At 39.3% G+C, this 24,112-nt stretch overlaps 1 protein-coding gene across 35 annotated transcripts in view; it reads left to right on the forward strand.

Moving 5' to 3' along the window:
* Positions 1-24,112, forward strand: part of TENM3 (teneurin transmembrane protein 3) — a 1,288,622-nt gene that overhangs the window by 1,145,823 nt on the left and 118,687 nt on the right. For all 35 annotated transcript variants that reach the window (XM_064148897.1, XM_064148896.1, XM_064148915.1 and 32 more), the window contains one exon: positions 14,365-14,603. In XM_064148897.1, the coding sequence (XP_064004967.1) occupies positions 14,365-14,603 (239 nt within the window). The remainder of the gene's footprint in view (positions 1-14,364; positions 14,604-24,112) is intronic.

Here is a 24,112-nt window from a genome sequence, read left to right on the forward strand (position 1 = left end):
CCTCTAATTTCATCTTTTTTGTATCTTTGTGTATAGAGAATTAGAAAATCAAGCAGTCCTTGCAAATGGTCATGACAGCCTTATAGAGATGGATGTGTTTTCTCCAACATATCACGATAGCAGTTATGGGTATGTGACTCTAAGTGTTTGCATGATGCTAACTGTTGACAAAGAAGACAACATTTTATTTTTTTATAAAATTCATTACAATAGTCAATACCATCTGGAACACATTTTCCTTACCTTTGTAGCTGATTCTTAGGTTCTTTTTTTTCTTTAATGATATTTTCAATCACTTTTCATACTGAGTCATGCTAGATACCAAATGGTGAACTTTGACAGCCAAACTGTGTTTGCTTTCGTGTAGAAAGTAGACTGCAATTGAGGTTTTAATAATTCCTTATGGCCTGATTATGCAGCTGTTGCAAGTGGTTTTCATGATTACAGATTTGCCAGGTCTGATCTTTAGCTTGTACTATATCTACTGTTTAACAAATGTCTGGCTCAGAAGAGTGATGGTATGTGTGGCATAAGGAATGACTAATCAAAGAACTTAAGGATAATTTTCTATTTCATCTGTAGTATTTTTACCACCTAGTTTTAAATCAGAACTGCTGACAAATATCTATCACTGCATTTAGAGAATTCCATATAAAGGAGTATTGGAATTTATTTAAATAAAATCTATACTATAGAACTGTTTGATATCTTCTTAACTGTGTCATTAATATCTGTCTTACATTTGAGCTGTATTTTGACATTCTTATGCCAAGTCAGTAATCAGTATACTTGGTTTCTGACCCACAGACAAAAAACCCTGACAAAGCAATACCATTTCTAAAGAATTTCAACCTGTTAGTTTGCACAGTATGTTAAGTTTTACTAAGGAATTAGTAATCATGAATTTACCTTTATGTTTATTTGTTTATTTATACTGTAGTAAAAATCAGAGCTTTCTATCCAAATTCTGTTTTACTAATTGTAGCTCTTAACAGGGAGAAGGTGCTATTTGATTAAATGCGAACTGCATCTGCCCATTAATAACTAATTAATCTGTGAAATAGATTGACACTGTACATTGATCTGCTTCATGTTCCAAAACCTCTTAACTTTCACTTAGCCACAAATTAAAGTCAACAGCAGGAAGAGAATGGCATGTTAAATTCAATTAGTTAATCATTATCTGCAAGCTCAGATGCTGCAGATATTTACAGGAATACTGTAATATCTTTTCATTTCTTTAAAGTAAAAATGTAAGCATACTGTATTAGAAAAGAAAGAAATACTTTTTTTTCCCCTGGAGACCAGTTACTATACAATACTGATTCAAATATATAATTGAGAAAGTAGAGTTAACAGAACTGTGCCTGGTTTATACGTTATATTTTTGTAATGGGAGCAGCAAATGTAAGTGTTGTGGCAAATGGACTATGTAACATGACATTCCTCTGAGCAGGTAACAATACAATGAAATTTATCTTGTTTGTAATCCCTTCATTTTACAAATTATACTAGCAGGGATCATCTCCTGGTGTGTAAGTTGTCCAGAGATAATAATGCATCAGTTCCAAAGCATAATAGATTTGAGACTACAACATGCTATCAGCATGAAGATTCAGTTTATCAACCTCACTAACATACTGTGTCACAGCTAGAATCATTATATATTTGTTTCTTAGTTTCCATGTCATGCGTGTGTTACATTCTGATAGACTATTTCTTAGTCTGTGTGTCTTCCAGGGACAATATTAATCTAATGAATTTGACAATTTTAGTGTTAATAATGGTAATAGAAATAGACATTTTGCATAGAAGTTCTTGTGATTCATAGGCCTAGACCCAAAGAATAGTTGTTTATAGCCTCAAGAGATTAGTGCACAGTGCATTAATTATCGTAAGACAGCTGGAAACCTCAGAGTATTTTGATGGTGTATATTGTTGGCTTTACTTGATACCACTATTCTTTTCTCTAAAATGTAAACATATGTTAATATCCATGTTGACAAATCAGTTTAGTGTGAAGTAAAAAAAGTCTTTTGTGTAACTGATAGTCCTCTCCCCAAGTTGTCTCGATGTCAAAGTCTGAAGAAGGAAGATTCACTATCATCAAATGGCTGTATTTGTTATTTCTTGTAGATAAATCTTGCTAGTTTTTTTTTTTTTCCTAGAATCTCCTCATCTTCTGAACATTTCATATCTGTGCAGGGCTTAGGCTTGAAAATTCCATTTGTATTTAAGCAAGGACTCTTTGCAAGGAGTTTTGGGGGTTTTGTCTTCTGTTGGAGGAAAGGTTCAGGAGACCTAAGGTTCATACATCCCTTTATGATGGGAACTTTAGCCTGCTTGCAGCTTAGGCAAAATCAGATCCTGTCATCCAATGGCAGTAAAATGCTTCACTTCTTTAACTTCCCTCTGGTTTTACCTTATTTTAAATGTCTGGTACCTCAGTCAGGTCTTTAAGCTGAAGATGACAGTTCAAGCTTTGTTCTGACTCCTGAATTAGTCTCTGGGTAAATAACGCAGCTCTGAGTTGTTCCCGTGTGCCTTTTGAGACATTTAGAACAATTACTATTTTTTAGCTTTATGAAGAAAGCAAGACTAGTAAAAGAGACAGGGAGACTACTTGCTCCTGTACCTTTATTCTTTGATTTTAATTTCTGGAAAGTTTAATTTATTCAAGACAGGAACAGGGGAAGTTTAGAGTACCTCATCTCAGAGGCAGTTTTATATCTTGGTATGGGTATGACTCCAGAAGAGCAGAGAATAAAGAATAAGATAAGGATTTGTAATATAAATTCTTACTGCTCACACGAGCATTTCCAGCCTTCATTGCAAAATTTGGATGCTTTACTCTCTCTTTTGGAGATAGCAGAACTGGACCAACATGAGCACGTAAGAAAGTATATTAAGGGATGCTCAGGTTCACTTCAACTGCTGCCTACTTCAAAAGGGAATATTAACAACAATAATGAGAGCCAAGTCACTTACTGCAACGTAGATGAAAACTTCTAAGTACTAGTCTTAAGAGAGACCCAACAGAGGCCAGTAAGGAGAACAGACCCACTTGCTATTTTTTCACCAATGTGTAAGTCTAGTGTCACTGTCCTCTGGAAAATAGGTAATGAGATAATCCTGCAACAAAGAATATGAGTAACTAAAACTGTGACAGGTTTCTTTGCTTGACCATTCAGCAGCATGAGTCATTATTTGGTTTGAACTTTTCCTGCTCACTTCTGCAAAGTGTAGTTTAGCATTTTTTGTTTCCCTTGCTCACCTTCACAGAGTGCCGCATAGCAGAGAGAAGCATGAATGAGCAGGCTCAGCAGGGCTGTCTGATTATACTGTTTCTTTTGATCCTAGATATGTGTTTACATATCACAGAAATGAACATCTTCAGGGGTGAGAACTATTAGCCCAAATCTGAGTTCAGAGGAACAAAATTTAGGATGTTTACAGGTGCCTGCAGAATGCTGTAGCACTATATTCTTTCGTATGCCACCAAGAGGGTAGGTTCATTGCAGAGGAAGATATTTACTCTTGCAGAACTAAAGAGGGAAAGTTTGGGGTTTTTGTCCAGTCCTTCACATAACCATGTCCTGGTCCAGCAGATTGGAATACCATCATGTCTGAATTGCTCTTGGAAGCTGTGGGTTGCCACTCTTTCTCCAGCAGCCCCCAGAATCTGCCAGGGTCCAGATGTGAAAGAACACATGAGCAGTAAGAAAAGTACTTGCATCCCTCGTAATACTTTTCTCTTTCTTATCACTCAATCTTCAGTTTGTAAGGAAAGTATTTCCTTGGTGTAAACCCACCCAAATTCAAGCAAGTGTTACTATATGTAAAGTGTTTTTCTGAAACATTTGAATAAGCTGTTAGAAAAGGCTTATCTCCAGTTGCCACAGATGTTTCCCATGTGTTTGCATATGGATAATAGTTCTTGTTGTTTCTCCCAAACTTTGATTATTATTTGATCTGATGTGACCTTGGAGCTTTTTCCAGGATTATGATAGTATTCATATTGGCTATAAGGAAGTGGAAATTCACCTCTGTTTTTTCTAAACCAACTTTTTTCATTGCAATTCTGCACCAAAAATAAACTGAGACAAATTCACAGCATAACATAGTTTCTGTGCTGGCTTAGGATTTGCATTAAATGCAGCCATATGGTTCTGTGGCAGTCACTCATAAGCTTCTGCTAAGGGCAAACACCACCAGCTACAAGGTTTCATCTCTGAAGGATGTTAACGGAAGATGAAGACAGGCATAAAGTGCTCACGGAGAAACAAAAATCCAATTCCTTCTGTGGAGCCTACTGGGAAGGCTGATCTCATGCATCAGTGAACCAGAGTTCATATGAGACCTAGCCAGTAATTTCTGTTATCTTTTACATCTTCCCTGTAATGTCAGTCAGCAGAGATTAATCTCTTTCCATCTGCTTCCTCAGCTCAGTGCAAGGAATCAGATTTATTGATGTGATCTATCCATTAGTGAACCAGGCGGAGCTCTCTAATGTCAAGTGGCAGGCGAGGGTCATGGTCTCACTCAGAGAACACAAGTTCAATCCAGCATGAATGGGCCTGTCAGCAGAGAGAGAGCACACAAGTCAGTGGACGAAGTGCAAGGATTGATTACTATCTTGGATTACTGTTTTTTCTGCAGCTAATGGTTTTCTTCTGATTCTGATAGTTAATGTATCTGATAGGGGGGTTGTAAACAAACAAAAAGCATGATAACCTATTCCCAGGAGGAAAAAACTCAGCTGGCTTGCATTAAGGAAATTCAAGGAGAGTTAAACCCAAAAATTACATGAGAGAAGTTGAAGCAAGGTAAATACAGCTGCACCTGGATATATGCATCTTCTATTGAAGTTATTTTCTTAAGATTATTTTATTAGTGTGTGTGTGTGTGTGTGGAAAGGGCAGATAAAATGCTAGGTCTTCACACAGAGATAGGCACACACACTCTACATGTGTCAGTAATGAGGTGTTTAAGGTAGAAAATGACAGTTCCAAAACCTTGAAAGTCTGCTCTGACTTTCCTATGCCACTCTGAATCACCAGAAAAATAAAAAGATAAGTATGCAGTTACCCTTATGTCTTGCTTGCACTGGCATCAGGTGGCTGTAAAACTGTTGCAGAAGGTGTCATTACAGTTTTGAAAAGCAGGGTATGGGTATTATGAATGCAACAAGTAGATGCATTATGAATTTCAGCCATTTTGGGGCAAAATCTGGTGTTTTCAGTTCAAAGCAATCATCACAGATATAGTCAATATAAAACAGAAGAATAACAGATTTTATTACTAGAAATTCAGTAAGACTAGACATGAAACCATTAGGAGTACTATTAAATTCTGAGTAGGGAGGTCATGTCTCCTGAAATGTTAGTCCTGAGAGGTAAATATGTCATCGAAACAGAAATTTACTGGAATTTACATTTCTCTCAATTTGCATTCACTGAAAGTGAATTCTTAAGGATTAGGAGAATATAATTGATGTGTTCCTAATGCTGGATGTCTAAGTGAGGACCACTTCGTGCCTTGGAGTGAAGCCAGGGTCTTAGTGATTAAGGACCTTAGCAGAATGGGTAAGACCATCTACCCAAGCTTGCTTACAAATGTCTTAATTCTTATACTGATGTCCACAGAGTCAGCACTCCTTAGAGGCAAATAGATAATTTGTTATTTAATGGAGTTAGATACTGGCAGATTTGAGTTGGTTTTGGGGGGAAGATTAACCTGTGCTGTGCACACTGTGAAAAACGCGTTCATATTTCGGAAAGTATTTGCCTTGTGATGGCACAAGGCAGAGTGGTGTTGCCTTGGCTGGAAGAGTCTAAGTACAGTGACCTTTTGAGGCAACAGTGGTCCCCTGTGCTGGTAATTACTAATATGTCCGTGTTTTTCTTTTTCCAATTGCAAGGAGAACAGATGAATCAAATATAACACAGTGGTGGACTTGTTCCTTAAAGAAGTTTTTATAGAGTCCCAGATATACTTAAATATTCAGTGGTCTTTTGGCTCCTAAGGATAAAAGAAGCAAATGCAAAAAAAATGTGAGGTGTAGGATTTTTTTCCTCTTCTTGACCTCTCCTCAAGTCACTTTCTATTCTTCTAGTTGTTTTCCAACGTCAGTTTTGTTATATTGTGCACTGAAACAACAGGTATCTGAGAATAGCTTTTCTCAAACCCTTGTTTCCCTTCATCTGGCCCATGAAGAGTCTAAAATTGTCTTCTCTGCTTTAGGCAATCCCTTTTTAATGCTTTTGTGTGTTTAATTTTAAAATAAAGTGAAACAGTACTATTAAGGAAAAAATGGTCTTTCTGTACTGCAGTGCAAACAGTACATACTCACTATTCAAGAACAAGGGAACAATCAGTTAATTTAAACTGAAATTGATAGAAGAAAATACATTTTGACATGGTGGGTGTTCAGCCTACAGAAAAAAGTGCCAGAAGACATCAGCGAGAGTGTGAGTTTTGGACTATTTAGATAGAGAGTGAGCTGTTAGTGAATAAGTAGACTGGAAGGCATTCATGCGCTCCCTTTGTATTGGCCACTTTCAGACAGGGTTCCTGGTGATCTGCCTCGTTTGAGGAATTCTTCTCTCTGCTTACTGAGTTAGTTACACAAAGATTTTGCACACGTGCCTGTTCTCTATCAAATATGATTATTTTCCTTCTCCATGATTTTTCTGTGATGAACTAACTTGCCTATTACATGGCATATGCTTGCAGGAATTGCACCCCCTTATGCTGTTGTTTAGACAGAGACCTCCTTCAGAAGTGAGGGTCAGAGATCGTTTCTAATACTGAAAGCGTTTTGTAGTGCAGTCTTCTGAATGTTACAACTGTTCTTTCTCAGTGGTCCTCCAGTACTGGTCTGTAGTGATCTGAAGAGCCATGTATTATTAAAACCATCATGAAACTGACCAGATTGCCTTTAGGTGAGAGAGGAGACAGTGCTACAGGAAAGTCTATACTGCAGTGGCACCGTGATGTTCGCTACTAATCATGGGGGAATCTCTTCAGAAACATGACCAAGATAGTAAGATTTCTTCTGGTCTAGAGTCTTCAGGTGTTGGTAATATGCAACAGCACATGAGATTCAAATATTTGGGAGAGATGGATTCAGGCTTTTTAAGCACATAATTTCTAAATACCCTTTCATTCTGGATCAGTGGTGTCATAAGCTCTTAAGGTGAGAAGTGATTTGTTGTATATGCATAAGGCTTACCAGTATTGTGTTTATTCTGTAACAGCAGTCATCATCTGCATAACACTGCTCAAAATAGGAATAGCTGTCTTTATCATCTCCCAAGTGAGATATAAAATATGATCCATATTCTGATGTGCTTAGAGAAGTTCAGCAGAATTTGGCTGGGGCTTACTCACAATTCTGTATTTTGTAGAAGTCCTGTGTGACTTAATACGTTGTGACATATTTGCCATGGGATTCAGCGCACTGTTGGTGTGGTTGTGCTGTATGAAATACTTGAAAACAGAACAAAAATGCTGCCAAGAAAGTTGTTGGAAGTCATAAGATTATACATGTCTTCCAAATATATGCAAGGCATTCTCTATATGATAACCAAAACCAGAGAAATCACAGCTACAGATCACAACAAAGCTTTTGCAAGGTGAAGCTATTTAAGCATAACCACCTAAAAAAAAGAAGTTATGCATCTAATGTAAATTTGATGTTAGAAATGTTGAAATTATGCAGTAATTCTATCTGAATTGAGACCTCTTTATTTAGAAGTAATATTTAATATTCCCATTTGCCTGACATGAGTTTATTTGTCTAATATTTGTGCTTTTGGCAATCTGGGGTTTAGGGCTTTCCAGACATGTTTATGTAATGCTGCATTCATTAATGCATAGTATCTGTTTTCTTCTAAACTGAGGTAAAAAGTTTTTGTCATGGATCCTTTTGTAGAGAAAGTTAATCTAAATCACATTTCTGGTGCTGGACACCAGACTGTCTTATATCAGCTGTATTTGGGCTTGCAGTCAAAACCTTGCTGTGCTTTAATGTTTTGATATTCAGTCTCCATTTCTCAAAAGACACAGGTTTCAGTTAAATTAATCTTTCTGCCCAACTCATGAGGGTTTTTATCACTTCTTTTCCTTTCCTGCTTTCCCATATGCTGAATTTAGTAGAGGATGCTTCAGTTTTATTTTCCACAGAGGAAACAGCAGCACAGAGAAAATCTTACTTGATGTGAATCCTTCCTCTCAACTTGAAGAGGAAGAAAACCTGCATGTCAGCACATGCACACCAGCACTTGGTGCTCAGAGAGTACCAAGGAATTCATCTAAAGGCATGATGACTTTACTTTGATTCATATTCTTCTGTTTTCTGAGCTGGCATCTTTGAGATTTTTTATGTTGCATTTCTGTATTCTTTTCAGAAAAGGCAAAAGCTTAAGCAAAATGCCTACCATTAGTGAAATAAGAGGACTTTTCATCCATCTGTGCATCCAGGGATTGCTTTGACATTGCATTTTGCAACTGGTCTGTAGTTTAAATCTATAGGTACTGAATTCTTCCCCATCTCTCCACCCCCAAAAAAAGATGTAGTAGGAACATACATTGAATAAGAAGACAGAAATATATATATACAACTAATATAAAAACAGAGTATTGTTTGCTTTAATAAGTTAATTGAATTATTTAATTGAAACAGCTAGCTTGTCTTGAAAAATGTTAGCATAACTCACTGGAATTTTGTAGTCTTAAAGCTTAAAAAAATCTGCTTACATAAAGATCTAGCAAGTGCTTCTTAGATGATCCATTTTGAATGGAAGACACACATTGCAGATGCTATAAGCTCCCTATGAGATGAAACCTAGATAAAATGACTGGTAAGTCAGTACCTGGTCAAGTAGTGCAAGCAGTTTAGGCTTTAGAAATTAGCTATTTGAGTTCCATGGTTTGAAAAGAAAGGTAGATGGATATGTGGATAATTAAAATAATTTGTGGATAGATTATGTTTCAAGAGCACAAGAGTTTCAGCATTATCTGGAAGCAGCCTGGATTTGTTGTCAGATACCATATCCTTCTGAGTGTCTCACAGGAGCTTTGCTGGGCATGGCTCAGTGAGGCAGACAAAATGTGCAAATTTGATAGCGTTACACTTTAAATACTCATCACTTGAAGTTAACGTAGCAGGCGAGTCTCTGACAACTTTGTTAGTTACTCCACTCATTTAGAACAGAGAGAGCCAAACAAATATATTTTTTTTTAACTTAGGGGAAGATACCAGGCTGGGATTTATGTCATCATTTTTCCCTTGGTATTGTCTGCTTAGCCAGAACAACCACTCTGTCCATGGGAGTCAAAGCAAAAAAATGAATACCTGAAAGTGATGAGTTGTGTTGTGTGCTGCCTAGAACTGCATACTGCTCAATTCCCAGTACTGAATTCCCACCATGTTCTCCTGGAGAAACTGGCTGCTCATGGCTTAGACATACACTCTTTGCTGGGTAAAAACTGCCTGGGTGACCTGGATCAAAAAGTAGTAGTGAATGGAATTAAATCCTGTTGGCAGCTGGTTACAAGTGGTGTTCTTCCAGGCTTAGTATTTGGGCCAGTTCTCTTTAATATCTTTATCAGTGATCAGAACAAGGGGATCAAATTCACCCTCAGTAAGTTTGCAGAAGACACCAAGTTAAGTGAGTGTTGATCTGCTTGAGAGTAGGAAGACACTACAGCAGGACTGTGACAGGCTGGATTAGTGGTGTGAGATTCAGCAAAACCCAATGCTGAATCCTGCAGTCAAGTCAGAACAGCCCCATGCAATGCTACACGCGTGGAGAAGAGTGGCTGGAAAGTTGTTCAGCAGAAAAGAAGCTAGCAAAGTTGGCTGAATACGAGCCAGAAGTGTGCCCAGGTAGCCAGGAAGGCTAAGAGTATCCTGGCTTATATCAAAAATGTTGTGAACTAGAGGACTAGAGAAGTGTCTCTGGAGACTGTGAAGGCCTGTCTGAATGTGTTCCTCTGTGACCTGAGCTAGATTGTATGGTCCTGCTCTGGCAGGAGAGTTGGACTGGATGATCTCTTTGGGTCCTTTCCAACCCCTGACATCCTGTGATCCTGTGATTGTCCACCAGTGTTTGGCAGTGGTGAAGCTGTACCTTGCGTACTGTGTTCAGTTTTGGGTCACTCACTACAGTAAAGATGTCGAGGTGCTGGAGCGTGTCCACATAAGCGCAGTGAAGCTGGTGAAGGGTCTAGAGAACAAGTCTTACAGGGAGTTGCTGAAGGAATTCTTTAGCCTGGAGAAAAGGAGACCAAGAGGAGATGTTACTGCTCTCCACAACTGCCTGAAAGGAAGTTGTAGTGAGGTGGGTGTTGGTCTCCTCTCCCAGGTAATAAATGAAAGGATAAGATGAAATGGTCCCAGGTTGCACCAGGAGAGATTTAGCCTGGATATTAGGAAAAGTTTCTTCCCCAGAAGGACTGCCAAGCACTGGAACAGATTGCTGAGGGAAGTGCTGGGAGTCACCATTCCTGGAAGTGTTTAAAAACACGTGTAGATGTGGCACTCCGGGACGTAGCAGACTTAGGTTAATGGTTGGACTTAGAGTTCTTAAAGGTCTTTTCCAATATAAATGAGTATTTATAAATGCTAGATTCACATATCAGAGTTAGAATTTTCTTTCATTGCCTTGATGCTTAAGATGGACTGTCAGAGCATGACAGCTCATGCCACACAGATCTGCAGCCATCTCTTGAGTTTATCTGTGGGATTAAATCCTCAAAGGCTTTGAGAATGTGGATTACAGCCTCTATTAGACTGTGCTGCAACAAAAACAGCGTTTCAGCTGTTGTTTTTTTTTTTGGAGGAAGAAAGGAAAGGAAACAAATCAGAGACTGACTGCTGCATTATTTTGTTAAAGGTTAGAGTGTATGGAGTTCATTCAAGTGCTCATGTAATGCCAGTTTCCATTTTCATTCTGTTGAGCCTAAAAGCAAGAACAGGAGGATGTGAAAATTACAGGTTGGTGAGACAGCTTCTTATTTTTAATGTGGCTACTGTTTTTTAGGAGCAGTATTACTGTACTTGCTATATGGCTTTCCTTCAGTCCACTAAAACAGTATGCCTTGTACATAGATGGAAGAAGCCATCTTTGTGTTTGGCATTTTCTTGAGATCTGTGTAGAAATATGACCCAGGAAACTACGGGCCAGTGAGCCTCACCATTGTCCCTCAAAAGGTGATGAAGTGGCTCATGCTGGAGGTCATCTATAAGTACATGGAAGAAAAAAAGGTTCTCAGGAGTACTCAGCATGTATTCACCAAGAGGAAATCTTGCTTGACTGGTCTGATAGCCTTCAATGATGGATGATGAAAGAGCACTGGATATTGTGTACCTTGACTTCAGCAAGGCTTTTGACACTATCTGCTGTAACATCCTCATAGGTAAGCTCATGAAGCACGAGTTAAATGAGTGGACAGTGAGATGGATTGAGAACTGGGCTAAACAATAGAGCTCAGAGTGTTGTGATCAGTGGCACAGGATTCAGTTGGAGGCCTGTGTCTAGTGGTGTTCCCCAGGGGCCAGCGCTGGGTCCAGTCTTCTTCAACATCTTCATCAGTGACCTGGATGACAGGACACAGTGTACCCTCAGCAGGTTTGCTGATGATAAAAAAATGAGAGGATAAGCTGACCCACCAGAAATCTGTGCTCTAATTCAGCAAAATCTGGACAGGATGGAGAGTTGAGCAGAGAGGAGCCTCATGAAATTCAACAACAGCAGCTGTAGAGTCCTACATGGGCAAGAATAACCCCATGCACCAGTACAGGTTAGGTGTTAACCTGCTGGAAAGCAGTTCCCTGGAGAAGGACCTTTAAGTGCTGCTAGACAATATGTTGACCATGACAGCAATGTTCCCTCATAGTCAAAGGACTAGTGATATCCTGGGATGGATTAAGACTGTGACCAAGAGGTCAAAGAAGGTGGTTTTGCCCCTCTACTCTCCCCTAGTGAGGCCTCATCTGGAATATTGTGTCCAGTTATGATTTACTCATTTCAAGAGAGAAAAGGAACTACTGAAGAGAGTCCAACGGAGGGCCACAAGGATGATTAAGGGCATAGACCATCTTCTCTGTGAGGAGAGGCTGAGAGACCTGGGGCTGTCTAATCTGGAGAAGAGAAGTCTGAGAGGGGACCTTAGTAATGCATATAAATATTTAAAGTGTGGGGATAAAGAGGATGGAGCCCATCTCCTTTCAGTGGTGCCTGAGGATAAGACAAGGGGTAACAGCTACATGTTAGAACACAGAAGGCTTCACTTGAACTTAAGGAGAAAATCCTGCACTTTGAAGGTGACAAAGCATTGGAACAGGCCACCCAGAGAGAGAGCCATCTCCTCTGGAAACTTTCAGACCCCACCTAGACACATTCCTGGTCTAGGCAAACCTGTGTTAGCAGGGGGATTGGGCTGGATGATTTCCAGAGCTCTCTTCCAACCAGTCTGTGATTCTGATTCAGTGATACACCTGGACATAACATTCAGTGTATGTAGTCAGAAATGAAAGATCAGTGAAGGTCAAGTGGATAAGACACTTTGTTAGGATTTAATGAATCTGCATGTTTCTGTGAGTCTGTAAAATCAAAGTATGGTGTTGTAAGGTGTAAAACACCTTTTGCATAGGGCCAGCTATTATTATTCTGGTGTTTTCTACATAGAAAATGCAACAACTTTTAATGAAGTAATTTCTTAGAGAGGATTTAAACCACCAGGGTCCGTCTTTTGAAATCGCTGGTAATCCTTCAAGCACAGAAGCCAAGAAAAAATGGATTATACTGTTGTGCATCAGTAGATCTAGTGTATATCTTTCTGTTGTAACTGCCAGGAAGCTTAGTTTTGTTCATAAGTGAAGCAACCTTTGCAGCATATTCCATGGGATCATCTTTGTAATGCAAATATTTTCAAAGAAGAGCACTTATGCCAAGATGTTGTAGTTCATCTGTTAACCTCCCATAGCAAAACCACCTGCAAATAACAAACTTTGCTTATCAACTGCTGGTATGTTTCTCAGGCTGCAGTGGTGCAAATTAATCTGTAGTGTCTCTGCAGTGCATTTCCAATGAAGCTACTATACCTGTAGGTCGGTCCATTACTATGCAAGTATTCAAGCGTGAGTCTTGGGGGATGAAAGTCCCATCAGCTGAGAAGCAGTCTGTAGTGCCATGTGGTGTAACTAGAGGACTTCCCACAGCTAGCTAATTTGGTGCTAGGTAGGAGCTCTGTATAGGAGTCATGCAGTAGGAAACACAGCGTAGGAAGGCACATGGCTTCAGGAGAACCTGGGTATCAGCAATTCGTCAGTGTCTCTTACCTATTAAAAATACAAACACTTCTCTAGATCTTTTTAGCTGTTCATGCTCTTGTAAGTGCTTTCTTACCATTTTTAGCTATAATGTATTTGCTTGGCAAGGCCTAGTTAGGTAAGGCAAATCCTTACACTAAATTGGTGGAAGTACTCCTGGAGGGAAGATGTTTGCTGGGCTGAGGTTTTGTGGTTCATAGAGTTGTATACATGCATCCAGAGACAGGAGGCATGTGTAATGCTTAGAGGTTTTTTCAAAATAATTATGCTTGTACAAATAAAAATTAAAGGATTCTGTTGTAGATAAGCTCAAGGAGTAGTATTTCTTCCATAAATTTTAGTTGATAATAAAGTCTACTGGTAACTCACAGAGTGTGTCTTGACTTTGGGTATACTTTTCATTTCTGGTGCAGGTTGTGGTTTGTTTTGAGCACTTAGTAAATATCTGTCCTTGGGCTACTTCCTGGGCTGTAACTTGCACTGTATCCATAATCAGATCTTGTTGTGGTAAGATTATGTGCAAGGAGATACAAATTATATTTAGGCTCATTTTGGTAAAGTCACCAGAAGTTTATATCTGAGAAATTGCTGTTTTCTTTGTACTTGACCCAGGAAAGCTGTGATAAGTACTGTGGGCTACAGTCAGATTGCTCATTATTGACTTTTTAATGGCATTCCCTGTAGTCTGTAGTGGAAGCCAGAAGAAATAAACAGCAACAGCAGCCCGTCCCTGCTTGCTGGATAAACTCTGAAAGACCTCCTCCCTACCATACCATGTTTTGGGTAGTTCTGTTTCCTGTCTGGATACCAGTGCATTACTAATGTTTGGGGAAATTTCAGTATTTTCTTAAAGGGAAAGTGTCTTTTTTTGTGTGTCAGTATCCTGACAAGCATTGCTTCTATGACCCTTTGTAGACTGGATGTTGTTAGCAATTTGAAAAATAGGATTAAACAAAAGAAGTATGACTGCCTGTGCTCCAGGTTTATTTACTTTTATACTTTACCATATACTCTTTCTTCCTCAGGCATTTCCTATTCAAAACAGGAACGGGGACCACACCACTGTTCAGTACAGCAACGCCAGGGTACACAATGGCATCCGGCTCTGTTTATTCCCCTCCTACTCGGCCACTACCTAGGAACACTCTATCCAGAAGTGCTTTTAAATTCAAGAAGTCTTCGAAGTACTGTAGCTGGAAATGCACTGCACTGTGTGCAGTAGGAGTCTCAGTGCTGCTGGCAATACTGCTGTCCTACTTTATAGGTGAGTTCCGTTTTCTGTGATTGTCACCATGAACAAGGATGTCTGTTGGATGGTTTATGGTCTGTGGCATAATAACCTTTAACTAGCAAAGTTTTTGGTTAAAGGAAAAACCACAACAATGATTGATGAAAATTCCCAGTTGCTTAGAGGAAGTAGAACATTTGAATATTTTGCAAGCATTCTGCAGCGTGATAATGGGTGAATTAACTTCAAAGAACTGTTTGAATTACAATTAAGCTATGTGGTATCTGTTTCTTACAAAAGCGTATATAAAATACAGGCTGTAAAAAATCTGTAAGATGAATATAACTTGCATTGGATCCATGGAATTCTTTTACTCTAATTTTGCATATAATACAACTAATACCACGTTTAGGAATGCCAGATCTCACCTATTTCATCACTGCATACGCATATGTTTGTGTTCAGAGGTAGAGGATAAGTTTACAGGGAAAATAATCATCCAAAAGGACAACATGCAGAGAAGATGGAGACTTCTTCCTCTGTTGTGGGTTAATTATTTTTTTTTCTACTTGGTTGCTAAATTCGTTTTTTCCACTTATAATTTTAGGTGTTTTTTCTTTATTTCTTAATCTCTTCAATTATTAAATTTCATAAATGTTTGCTATAACTATTTTGTAATTTGAGTTTTAGACAGCTAATGTTGGCAGTGCCTATTGACTTCAATAGGAGAATAAAACAGAAGGGAGCAGACACTGATTTTGTGCTTGTAACTTCTGCATTTTTGTCCAGATTACATATTATTTTAACCTCTGAGTCATTAAATGGCCTTCAAAGACTTTCTTTTAACTGATTTATTAACTGGAAGTTTGAGTTACCACAGTTAATGGAAATATAAGTGTATAAGGTTCTGGGTTTTGGTATTGGTTTTGTTCAGATTCAGAGACTTAAGAAGTCAGGGAAAGAAAATAGAGGAGAGTGATCTCTCCTTCCTTCTTTTTAAAATCGGTATAAATTAATAATAAAGCCTAGAAGGCCTTATGATCCTTAAATCTTCATTGCCTTTGTTGAAACAGGCTTGCTATGTTTCAATCCGAGGCATAGCATAAGCTGTATAAAGCCTTTGAAGTAGTTCTTACTGGGCTAAAGCTCCTGTGAACAACACAAGAAACTGGGTTGCTGCATAGCTGGAGAAATTCCTCTCTGCCCTGGCAAAGCAGAGCCCCCTGAGAACCCTTTCCACCTCAGCTGCCAGACCCAAAGCCCAAAAGGCATGGGTGCAAGTGCAGGTTTGCCACTGCTTCCCAGCCCCTTTCAGTTGTTGGATTTGTGGTTGTTTTGTGTGAATGTGCACCAATTTTTAAAGGCGTGGTTTAGAGTAAACTGTGACATTACATCTGTTTTAAGTGAGATTGAAATAATCTCAAGTATAAAACACATTAATTGTGCTCAGTCTCCACATTATTGCCTCATGAGTCATCAGAATCAAACACCTGCTACTAAATAAATACATAAATATGAATGATAGAATTCAATATAAGTAGTACTGTCAAGAACTGGGGAAAACAGCATACAGATAGTAAAATATTAAAGACCTGATCCTGAGCTGAGCTCTATGCCTTGCTAGCCCCAAAGAGCCAGATTACTTATGAATCTGAGGGGCACAGGAAGATAGCTGTACCGGATTATTTCTCCCACAGGCACATTAAGAAGTATAAGCATGTCTAATATGCCTCTATTCCTGTATTCGGGAAAAAGAGCCAAGCTTTCCGGTGAGTGAGAGCTCTCAGATCCACACATCACTTATTCACATACCCCATAAAAGAGATAGATATATATATATAACTGTACAACATTTCACAGGCACGCACCAACTCACATCCATACTGAAATAATGCGCAAGGGCCTTCCTCTGCCCGTAGTCAGTAGGGAGCTGTTTGCCTACTGGTGGTATTAGACGTATTTCAGCTAACTCAGCAATCTAAATGTGCAGTCCAGCACTCAGGGATGCTCTCTAGAGAACTTCGGGTCCATAAAACCATGAATGGATTACAGTCATTCATGTACGTGGTTTTCGCATCTCCTCAGGTGTAATATCAGACATAGTCTCCATTTGATAGGCCAGCCAAGTATAAATTGGTGGAAATCATTAACGTAAGGTTGAAACAGTCCTTCATCTTGGTTAACTGTTTCGTAGCACAGGTGTGAAAGGGAAATGTCTGAGTAAGAAGTAGGCCATAACATAAAAAGATGGGGAGTACTGTGGTATTGTGTGACCTCAGCATCCCTCAGCATGCCTCTAACACAGTAGTCCAGCTAGTATGATGAGATTTAAAGCACCTGAGGTGGCATGTTGCATCTGTAAAGCCAGTTTGAGACATGTTTTGCACTTCACAGAGAGACCATAGGTATGAAAATGGTACAGCCCTTGCTGCACAATATGACGGTATACCTCTGTAGAGAACATAGTGATGTCCACTGTGTGACTGTGGCAGCTGCAAACTGAAGAGCTAACAGAACCGCTCACCTGGTGGACAGTGAGGGAACCTTCAGAAAGGTAGAGGTTAACGCGTCATGACCAGGCTTATTTTAGTTGCAGAGGATATGCGGCAGGGAGAGTGACTTCAGATCCTACTGCCTCCACTCAGGCAACATAAGGCAGGAGAGACAGTTTGCTAGACTTCGTGTCTGCCTTTGCAAAACTGCTCAGTCAATTACTGCTTCATCAGTTAGCCCAGCCAGAGCAAGGAGCTGCATCGAGTCTGGTCTGTCTTGCACTTCCTCCATCACTCTGACAGGAAAGACTCCTACATTTACAAAGTCTACAAAGAGGAGCTGAGAGCAGAGGATGTCAGTATGGGTTTGAGAGTACAGCAAACACTGCACTGTAAGGCCATTTAATGCAGTCTTGAGGGTCACAAGGAATTGAAGATGTTATTTCTGTCTAAAGGAATGTCTCACTTTCCAGCCTCCTCACATATTCATGCTTTTCTAGCGCTAGAGATCTCTCTCAAGAATTTTGCAATGTGCAAAATGTTTTTTACCATTCCTGTCAATGACACTTGCTAATTTTTACAGAAAATAGAATTGAGTTGTGAAAAATGTTTGTTCTTTGTTTGGAGGTTTCATATACTATTAAATTGTTGAGAAACAGGGAGTTAACGCAACAGAAAGATGCAAATGCTGAAACAAAAGATGGTGCAGCAAATACAGGAGGAGTAGAATTTAAAATTAAACAGCTCTAGTTTAGAGTACAGAATTCAAATAAAAGCTCCCTGAAATAATGAGTTCAAAAGGTGGGGAATAAAGCATAGAAACTGCCTCATTTGGTAATCAAGATTACATTGGAATTTCTTCAAGCTTCATATTTGCTTAGCTGCTACTCATAATCAGATTTGCAACCAAGGAAGAAAGTGACCATTTTTTTTCCAACATTAACATTTTCAAATCATTTTCCCTGTCTGGAATACTGTGAGCAGCAGTGTTAAGTGTAAGCCATGAAAGAGTGAAAAATATCAGGTTGCCTTAGTTTGACCTCTTTCTATATACACAGTAATAGTTTTACCCAAACTCTGTACAAGGAGTCTTATGTGAGAGCTAGAAATAAAGTCCAGCTTTACAATGTGAAAGACAAACAAATCCATCATTGGCAGTGAATAAATTAAGGGAAAGTTTTGTAGAGCAACTCCTAGGTCAAATCAAAGTTTTCTGTATGACCTCCATCCTTCTGTTCTGCCTTTTGGGTTCTTCTCTGCCCGTTCTTGGTTTTATTAAGGGAGGGGAGGTTTTTGCTCTTAGTTGTGGGTTTTTTTCCTAACAGAAAAATCTACAATTATAGAAAGCTTCATCAGTGAAGAGGAGTAGTTTCCATTGTGCTGTTGCATAGAACAGACTCTGACTATCTATATTAACAAACTTTTTGATACTCTGGTAATTACAGAATCACAGGATGTTAGGGATTGGAAGGGGCCTCCATAGATCATCAAATCTGACCCCCCTGCCAAAGCAGGACCATAGAATTTAGCACAGGTCGCACAGGAATGCATCCAGACAGATTATTTCTTCTTTTGCATGGATTCAGTAACTAAATTATGTTAATGAGAATTTAGAGACATTAGAGCCTCTCCTCCTCCTGGAATTGCTCTGGCATTTGATTCTCCATTGCCAATGGCATTATCTAAGTCAATGCAGAAAGTTAGTACCCTTTTCACTGGGCACAGAACCAAAGAGTAAAGCAATTTTCCTCAGCCATTGCTGGAAATTCACAATACCAGATTCAGTCAGCTAGGCTTGAAGAGCTGTACACTGAAGGACATCTGTGGTGGATGTTGTCTTACATCTGCTAACTAGGCCCCTGTGAACTTAAAACATTCTCTGAATACACTGGGACTTGACCTATTTAGTCAGACTTCTGCTGTCCCAACAACAATCAGACATACTTGCAAATCTGCATACCTTAAGACTGGTTGTTTTGTTAGCATTAGCTCTGCAGACATGGTCAGGAAAAGAATAGACAGCAGCCAATTATTCTTTGTAATACACCAAATATTTAAACATCAGTGATAGCAGAAAGATATCTCTTCTGTAGAGGGAAAAATGATAGGGAAAGGAATTTTATTTAGTTAAAAAGTACACAAGACTATTTTTATCACTGCTACTTGCTGTGAACATTTAAGTAAATCCAGTTTGGACAGAAAATAATGCTAACATTTAGACTTAACAATTGAAAGATCTTCTGGGAAAATGTATGTTTTGGTTTATATTGCATTCTGTGAGGGGAAAAAAAGTAGAAAAGCTGTTGTGTGCTGTGACAGAGAGATGACCATACAGTCATAACACAAATTGCAAATGAAGTGTAAAAGGAAAAGAAATACCAGACATAAAAGCTGTGTTTGATAATTACAGATAATTCATATTGTCCACGCTTACATAAAATAGGAACATTGTGGTTATTGTATTAGTGCATTCATGGGCTTTGTCCATCTGAAAATGTTACTGACTTATCAGCTCAAGATACTTAAAATAAGCTGAAAATGTATGTGCTAATGGATTTCTGATAATGGACAACTGTCTTCAGAGTTATCTCAGAAACTGATTGAAAATAATAACACGGCAACTTAAGGGGTTTTAAGGTAGGGAGAGATGATGATAGCCAAGAAAACTAACAAACAAATTTCATCGTTTCAGGAGACTGACACAGAATGATGCAGGGTGTGAAAATATGGGCTCAGGGTCAACTAACTCTCCTGCATGTTAATTTTAAGTAATCCTTAAAAATTAGAAAACTCTCTGTTTCTACAGGCTGAGTTCAAGTTTTTGTGTCTCCAGTGCTGTTTCCAGATTTGTTGTCTGAGGTTGCCCAGTATTGTTCAGGATTTCATGTGGCAGCTGCTGGCATTCACATCCCTTCCCAAATTGTGGGGGTCCAGCTTCCATTCCTGTTGGGCTTAGTGGTAAAAGTCATAGCAGGGTAGAACCATTAACCCCAAAACTAATAGTCTTATGGCCATGACAATTAGAGAACTGAATTTTTGTGACTAAAACAATGGCTAAATATACCTCTAATCAAAAGGAATCTATTTTACTTTATCAGTAAAGAACAAGATAATATTTCTTTTTGATTGCAATGCCAAGTTAACGTTATTCTGCTGTTTGTAAAGCTCAATTACTGCCAGGAACGAGGAAAACAACTTAATAATGCCATTTAAATGGATTTTTTATTGGAATACCCAGCATAGGTGTCATAATTAACAGGCATGAGGGAAAATATAGTTTGGTTGCCATTAATCACCTTTACTTTCATTATGTGTTTATAGAAACGGTTTTTCTTTCTGAGTGGCATTTAATTTTGAGTATTGTAATGCTGTTGTCACTGAGAATTTCATCAAGAGCATTAGGTTCTCCACATCTTCCCATTTCTGTCTGCTTCCCTAGGTTGTACTGGGACCCTAACTATGACTGGAACTTCACCAATGTGTGTGTGTGTGTGTGTGTGTTAGAAATGCATTCCTTCTTCACAGATACTTGGCAGAATTTTACAGTTTGTGAGGTTTATGCTCACAGCCCATTTCTTTCCATTAAATCAGGGGCACAGAGGTAGACTGTTAAATTTAAACATCTAATTTTTTTAAAGTCTGCAATAGTTTTCCTTTTGCTCTGTTGTCTTGATTTGAAGAAAGGGCTCTGAGATGTCACAGTTTAACAGATCCCCAAATCACACTGTATTTAAGCTACCATTCAAGAATCTAAAGTAGTGAAGCCTCTCTTCTGCAAACTCTTTTGACAAAGCAAATCAGCTACATAAAAGTTGTTTATTAGTGTTGTCTGATTATACCAAGCACATAGGAGAATCGCCTCAGTGTCTTGTGTTCTTGCCCAATGTGTGCCTGTATCCGGAGCTGTGAAGGCAGCCAGTGTCTCCAGCACTACAGAAAGTACATCACTCCCTGCAAGGTCGTAGACAGCTCCTTGTTTTAACAACCCATGGGCCTTTTAAGGAAAGCTGTGGATGTCTCTGGTGCATCTGGAAGCAGCAGCAGTGTTTCCTGTTATCCTTTCTTTTCCCAAATTAAAGGCTTTTGGTACCAGCTCAGGCTTGGTGAGAGTTAGAAGAGGCTATCTCTCAAAATAAGAAGCTGTTTGGAGCAGGGAGGTCATTCTGCCCCTGTACTCTGCACTGGTTAGACCACACCTTGAGTACTGTGTTCAGTTCTGGGCCCCCCAGTTTAGGAGGGACATCGAAATGATTGAGCGTGTCCAGAGAAGGGCGACGAGGCTGGTGAGAGGCCTTGAGCACAGCCCTACGAGGAGAGGCTGAGGGAGCTGGGATTGGTTAGCCTGGAGAAGAGGAGGCTCAGGGGTGACCTTATTGCTGTCTACAACTACCTGAGGGGTGGTTGTGGCCAGGAGGAGGTTGCTCTCTTCTCTCAGGTGGCCAGCACCAGAACAAGAGGACACAGCCTCAGGCTGCGCCAGGGGAAATTTAGGCTCGAGGTGAGGAGAAAGTTCTCCACTGAGAGAGTCATTGGACACTGGAATGGGCTGCCCGGGGAGGTGGTGGAGTCGCCGTCCCTGGAGCTGTTCAAGGCAGGATTGGACGTGGCACTTGGTGCCATGGTCTAGCCTTGAGCTCTGTGGTAAAGGGTTGGACTTGATGATCTGTGAGGTCTTTTCCAATCCTAATAATACTGTGACACTGTGTGATTTGGTACAGAGTGGTGTCTTTGCTGCTGTCCAGAATGGATGTTTTCAGATCTTGCTTAGCTCCAAATGTCATGGGCAACCAAAAGCTGACTGCTTCTGATAGCAACACTGTGTATAGGGCTCTGCCTCTGCAGCATGTGTGGCTCTGTTCTGCACCTGTCAAAATATGCATACCTGTTAGCTTAGCCATCAGCACTGCATTGCTTCCCTCTGTCAGAGTAGCAGGTTTATGGCCTACCCAGAAGGCAGGGCCCTGGGGTTTGTATTCTCTTCTTTTGGGCCTTCAGTGTGTGGTTATATGCCTGGTGAATGCAGTGCAGCACAGTTATTTAGTAGGCAGAAACCACCTCCTGCAATTTTTAAAGGATTTTAACATCCTGAAGGAATCTTAGGAAAGTCCTGAAAGCTAAAGTCTGTTTTAGTACTTCTTAATCTTTAAAACCAGAGCTATAAAAGCCAGATAATTGATATTTGTAGGCCATGCCACACTAACAGCACTTGAGGCAACTCTTTTCAGTCATTTCTCACATGTACTTGGTAAATGGCAGTACTCAGATAGACATGTGACTGTCCATACTGGTTTTATGCTTGATAAGCAAACTGCCCACACTGTTGTTATGCTTTAACGTGATGCTTAATATTACAGCTAGTGCTGCCAGGACTGTTCTGCCTTGTAGAGGTTTTCAGTTCTGTCTAGCATGAGACACACACATTTTTCCTTAGTACCCATAGCTATGACTTGTAGATATCTGTAAGAGTTTCATATAACGTTTTTACAGTATTACTGAGGAGTTTATTCTGCCTCCTTACTGTAAACAGTAATGTAAATTTGTGTTTGCCACTTTGCTACTTTCAAAGCTTGGAAACAGAATGACTAGTTAGAAAATGAAGTTGTTACACCTTGCTGCTTTACTGGGCTGAATTGAGCTGAACATTTTTAACACCTTTCATTGAAATAGAACAAAATATAAACATATTGAGCATCAGGCATGAGCACTAAAAATGTTTTCTCGTTTCTTGCAAGAATAGCATTATGTTGTTTCAAACAAAGATGTGTTTACTATGTTTCAGCCTAAGTGCAAAGCATCATGTAATATTTACTGTCTCAAGAATTCACAGAATTAACACGTGGTTTGTGTTGTGGATGTCACATGCTATTATCGTTAGTGACACTGAGAGGAAATGCTCTTTGAGAAAGATAATCTGCATGCAGAAGGATGTAGGAATGTGGTGTTGTCAGTCAGGGGGTTAAAAGAGACTTGACAATTTTTCAGGGGATTAAAAAGGTCATCTGTCAAGGGACATACCTCTGCTCCAGAATAGGCTTCTATTCTAATTAAGATTTATCACAAGGGTTTTTTTTAATAATCCTTTCACTCTTCCACTTTTGCCCAGTGGAACAAACTGAAACTCAGTAATCCTGGTGATGTAGCAGGTGGAGTAACAAACTGCAAGGTGACATGGATGGGACACTTAGTGCCATGATCTAGTTGATTGGATAGGGCTGGGCGATAGATTGGACTGGATGATCTTGGAGGTCTCTTCCAACCTGGTTGATTCTGTGATGTCATTGTCCAGAGGCTGCACATTGTGTGATTCTGCCATCATACTGTGATGCAATATGATGGTTTTTCAACATCTGGATAGTGTTTTCAGGAATACTGAAATTTCTTGAAAGCATTTTAAGTAGAGATGTGGGCTCTTCTGCACCCTTTCTATAATCTTCTGGCAGACTTCCCAATAGTAGCATTTTTTCAGTCTAATGAGAAATTAAGTTAAATTACACCAGCTACTTCTTTTTTTAATAGCAAGCTCAGAGTTATTTAGGGATCTAATTCCTATTTCATCAGTGCAGGTAAACATCTAGTATATTTTAATAATGTCTAAGCATATGTAATATTTTAAATGTATGCTTATCTTTAAGAGGTTTCTCAAAGCAGAGAGGAAATTACTTAGGTGATTACTCAAGTTGTTGTGGACATCAAATTACAGTCTTCTCTTCTTCACTGGTAGTTTCCATTAATTTCTAATTCATGTCTGTGAAGAAAGAAGCCATCCCTTAGAGATGGGTTATCTGCTGTGATAAGTGAATTATAATACCTGCATTAAAAGTGGTTGTTTTGTGCATAAATTAGGTCTTCTCTGTAAATTGCAATCTTTTCTTGAATCTTTGCTAGGAAGGTAACTGCATGGTGTTTCTTGAATTCTTTCAAAAATTCATGGTGTTAAAAATGCCTGCTTTAATGGAGATTTTGGTAAATCTCTCCATGCACAAGCACTTTAGAATAAAAAGGTCAAATACATGTGCCCATACTTGCTTTGAGCGATATCCTTTGATGTTACAT

This window comes from Pogoniulus pusillus, chromosome 9 (assembly GCF_015220805.1).
Source record: "Pogoniulus pusillus isolate bPogPus1 chromosome 9, bPogPus1.pri, whole genome shotgun sequence".
Taxonomy (NCBI): domain Eukaryota; kingdom Metazoa; phylum Chordata; class Aves; order Piciformes; family Lybiidae; genus Pogoniulus; species Pogoniulus pusillus.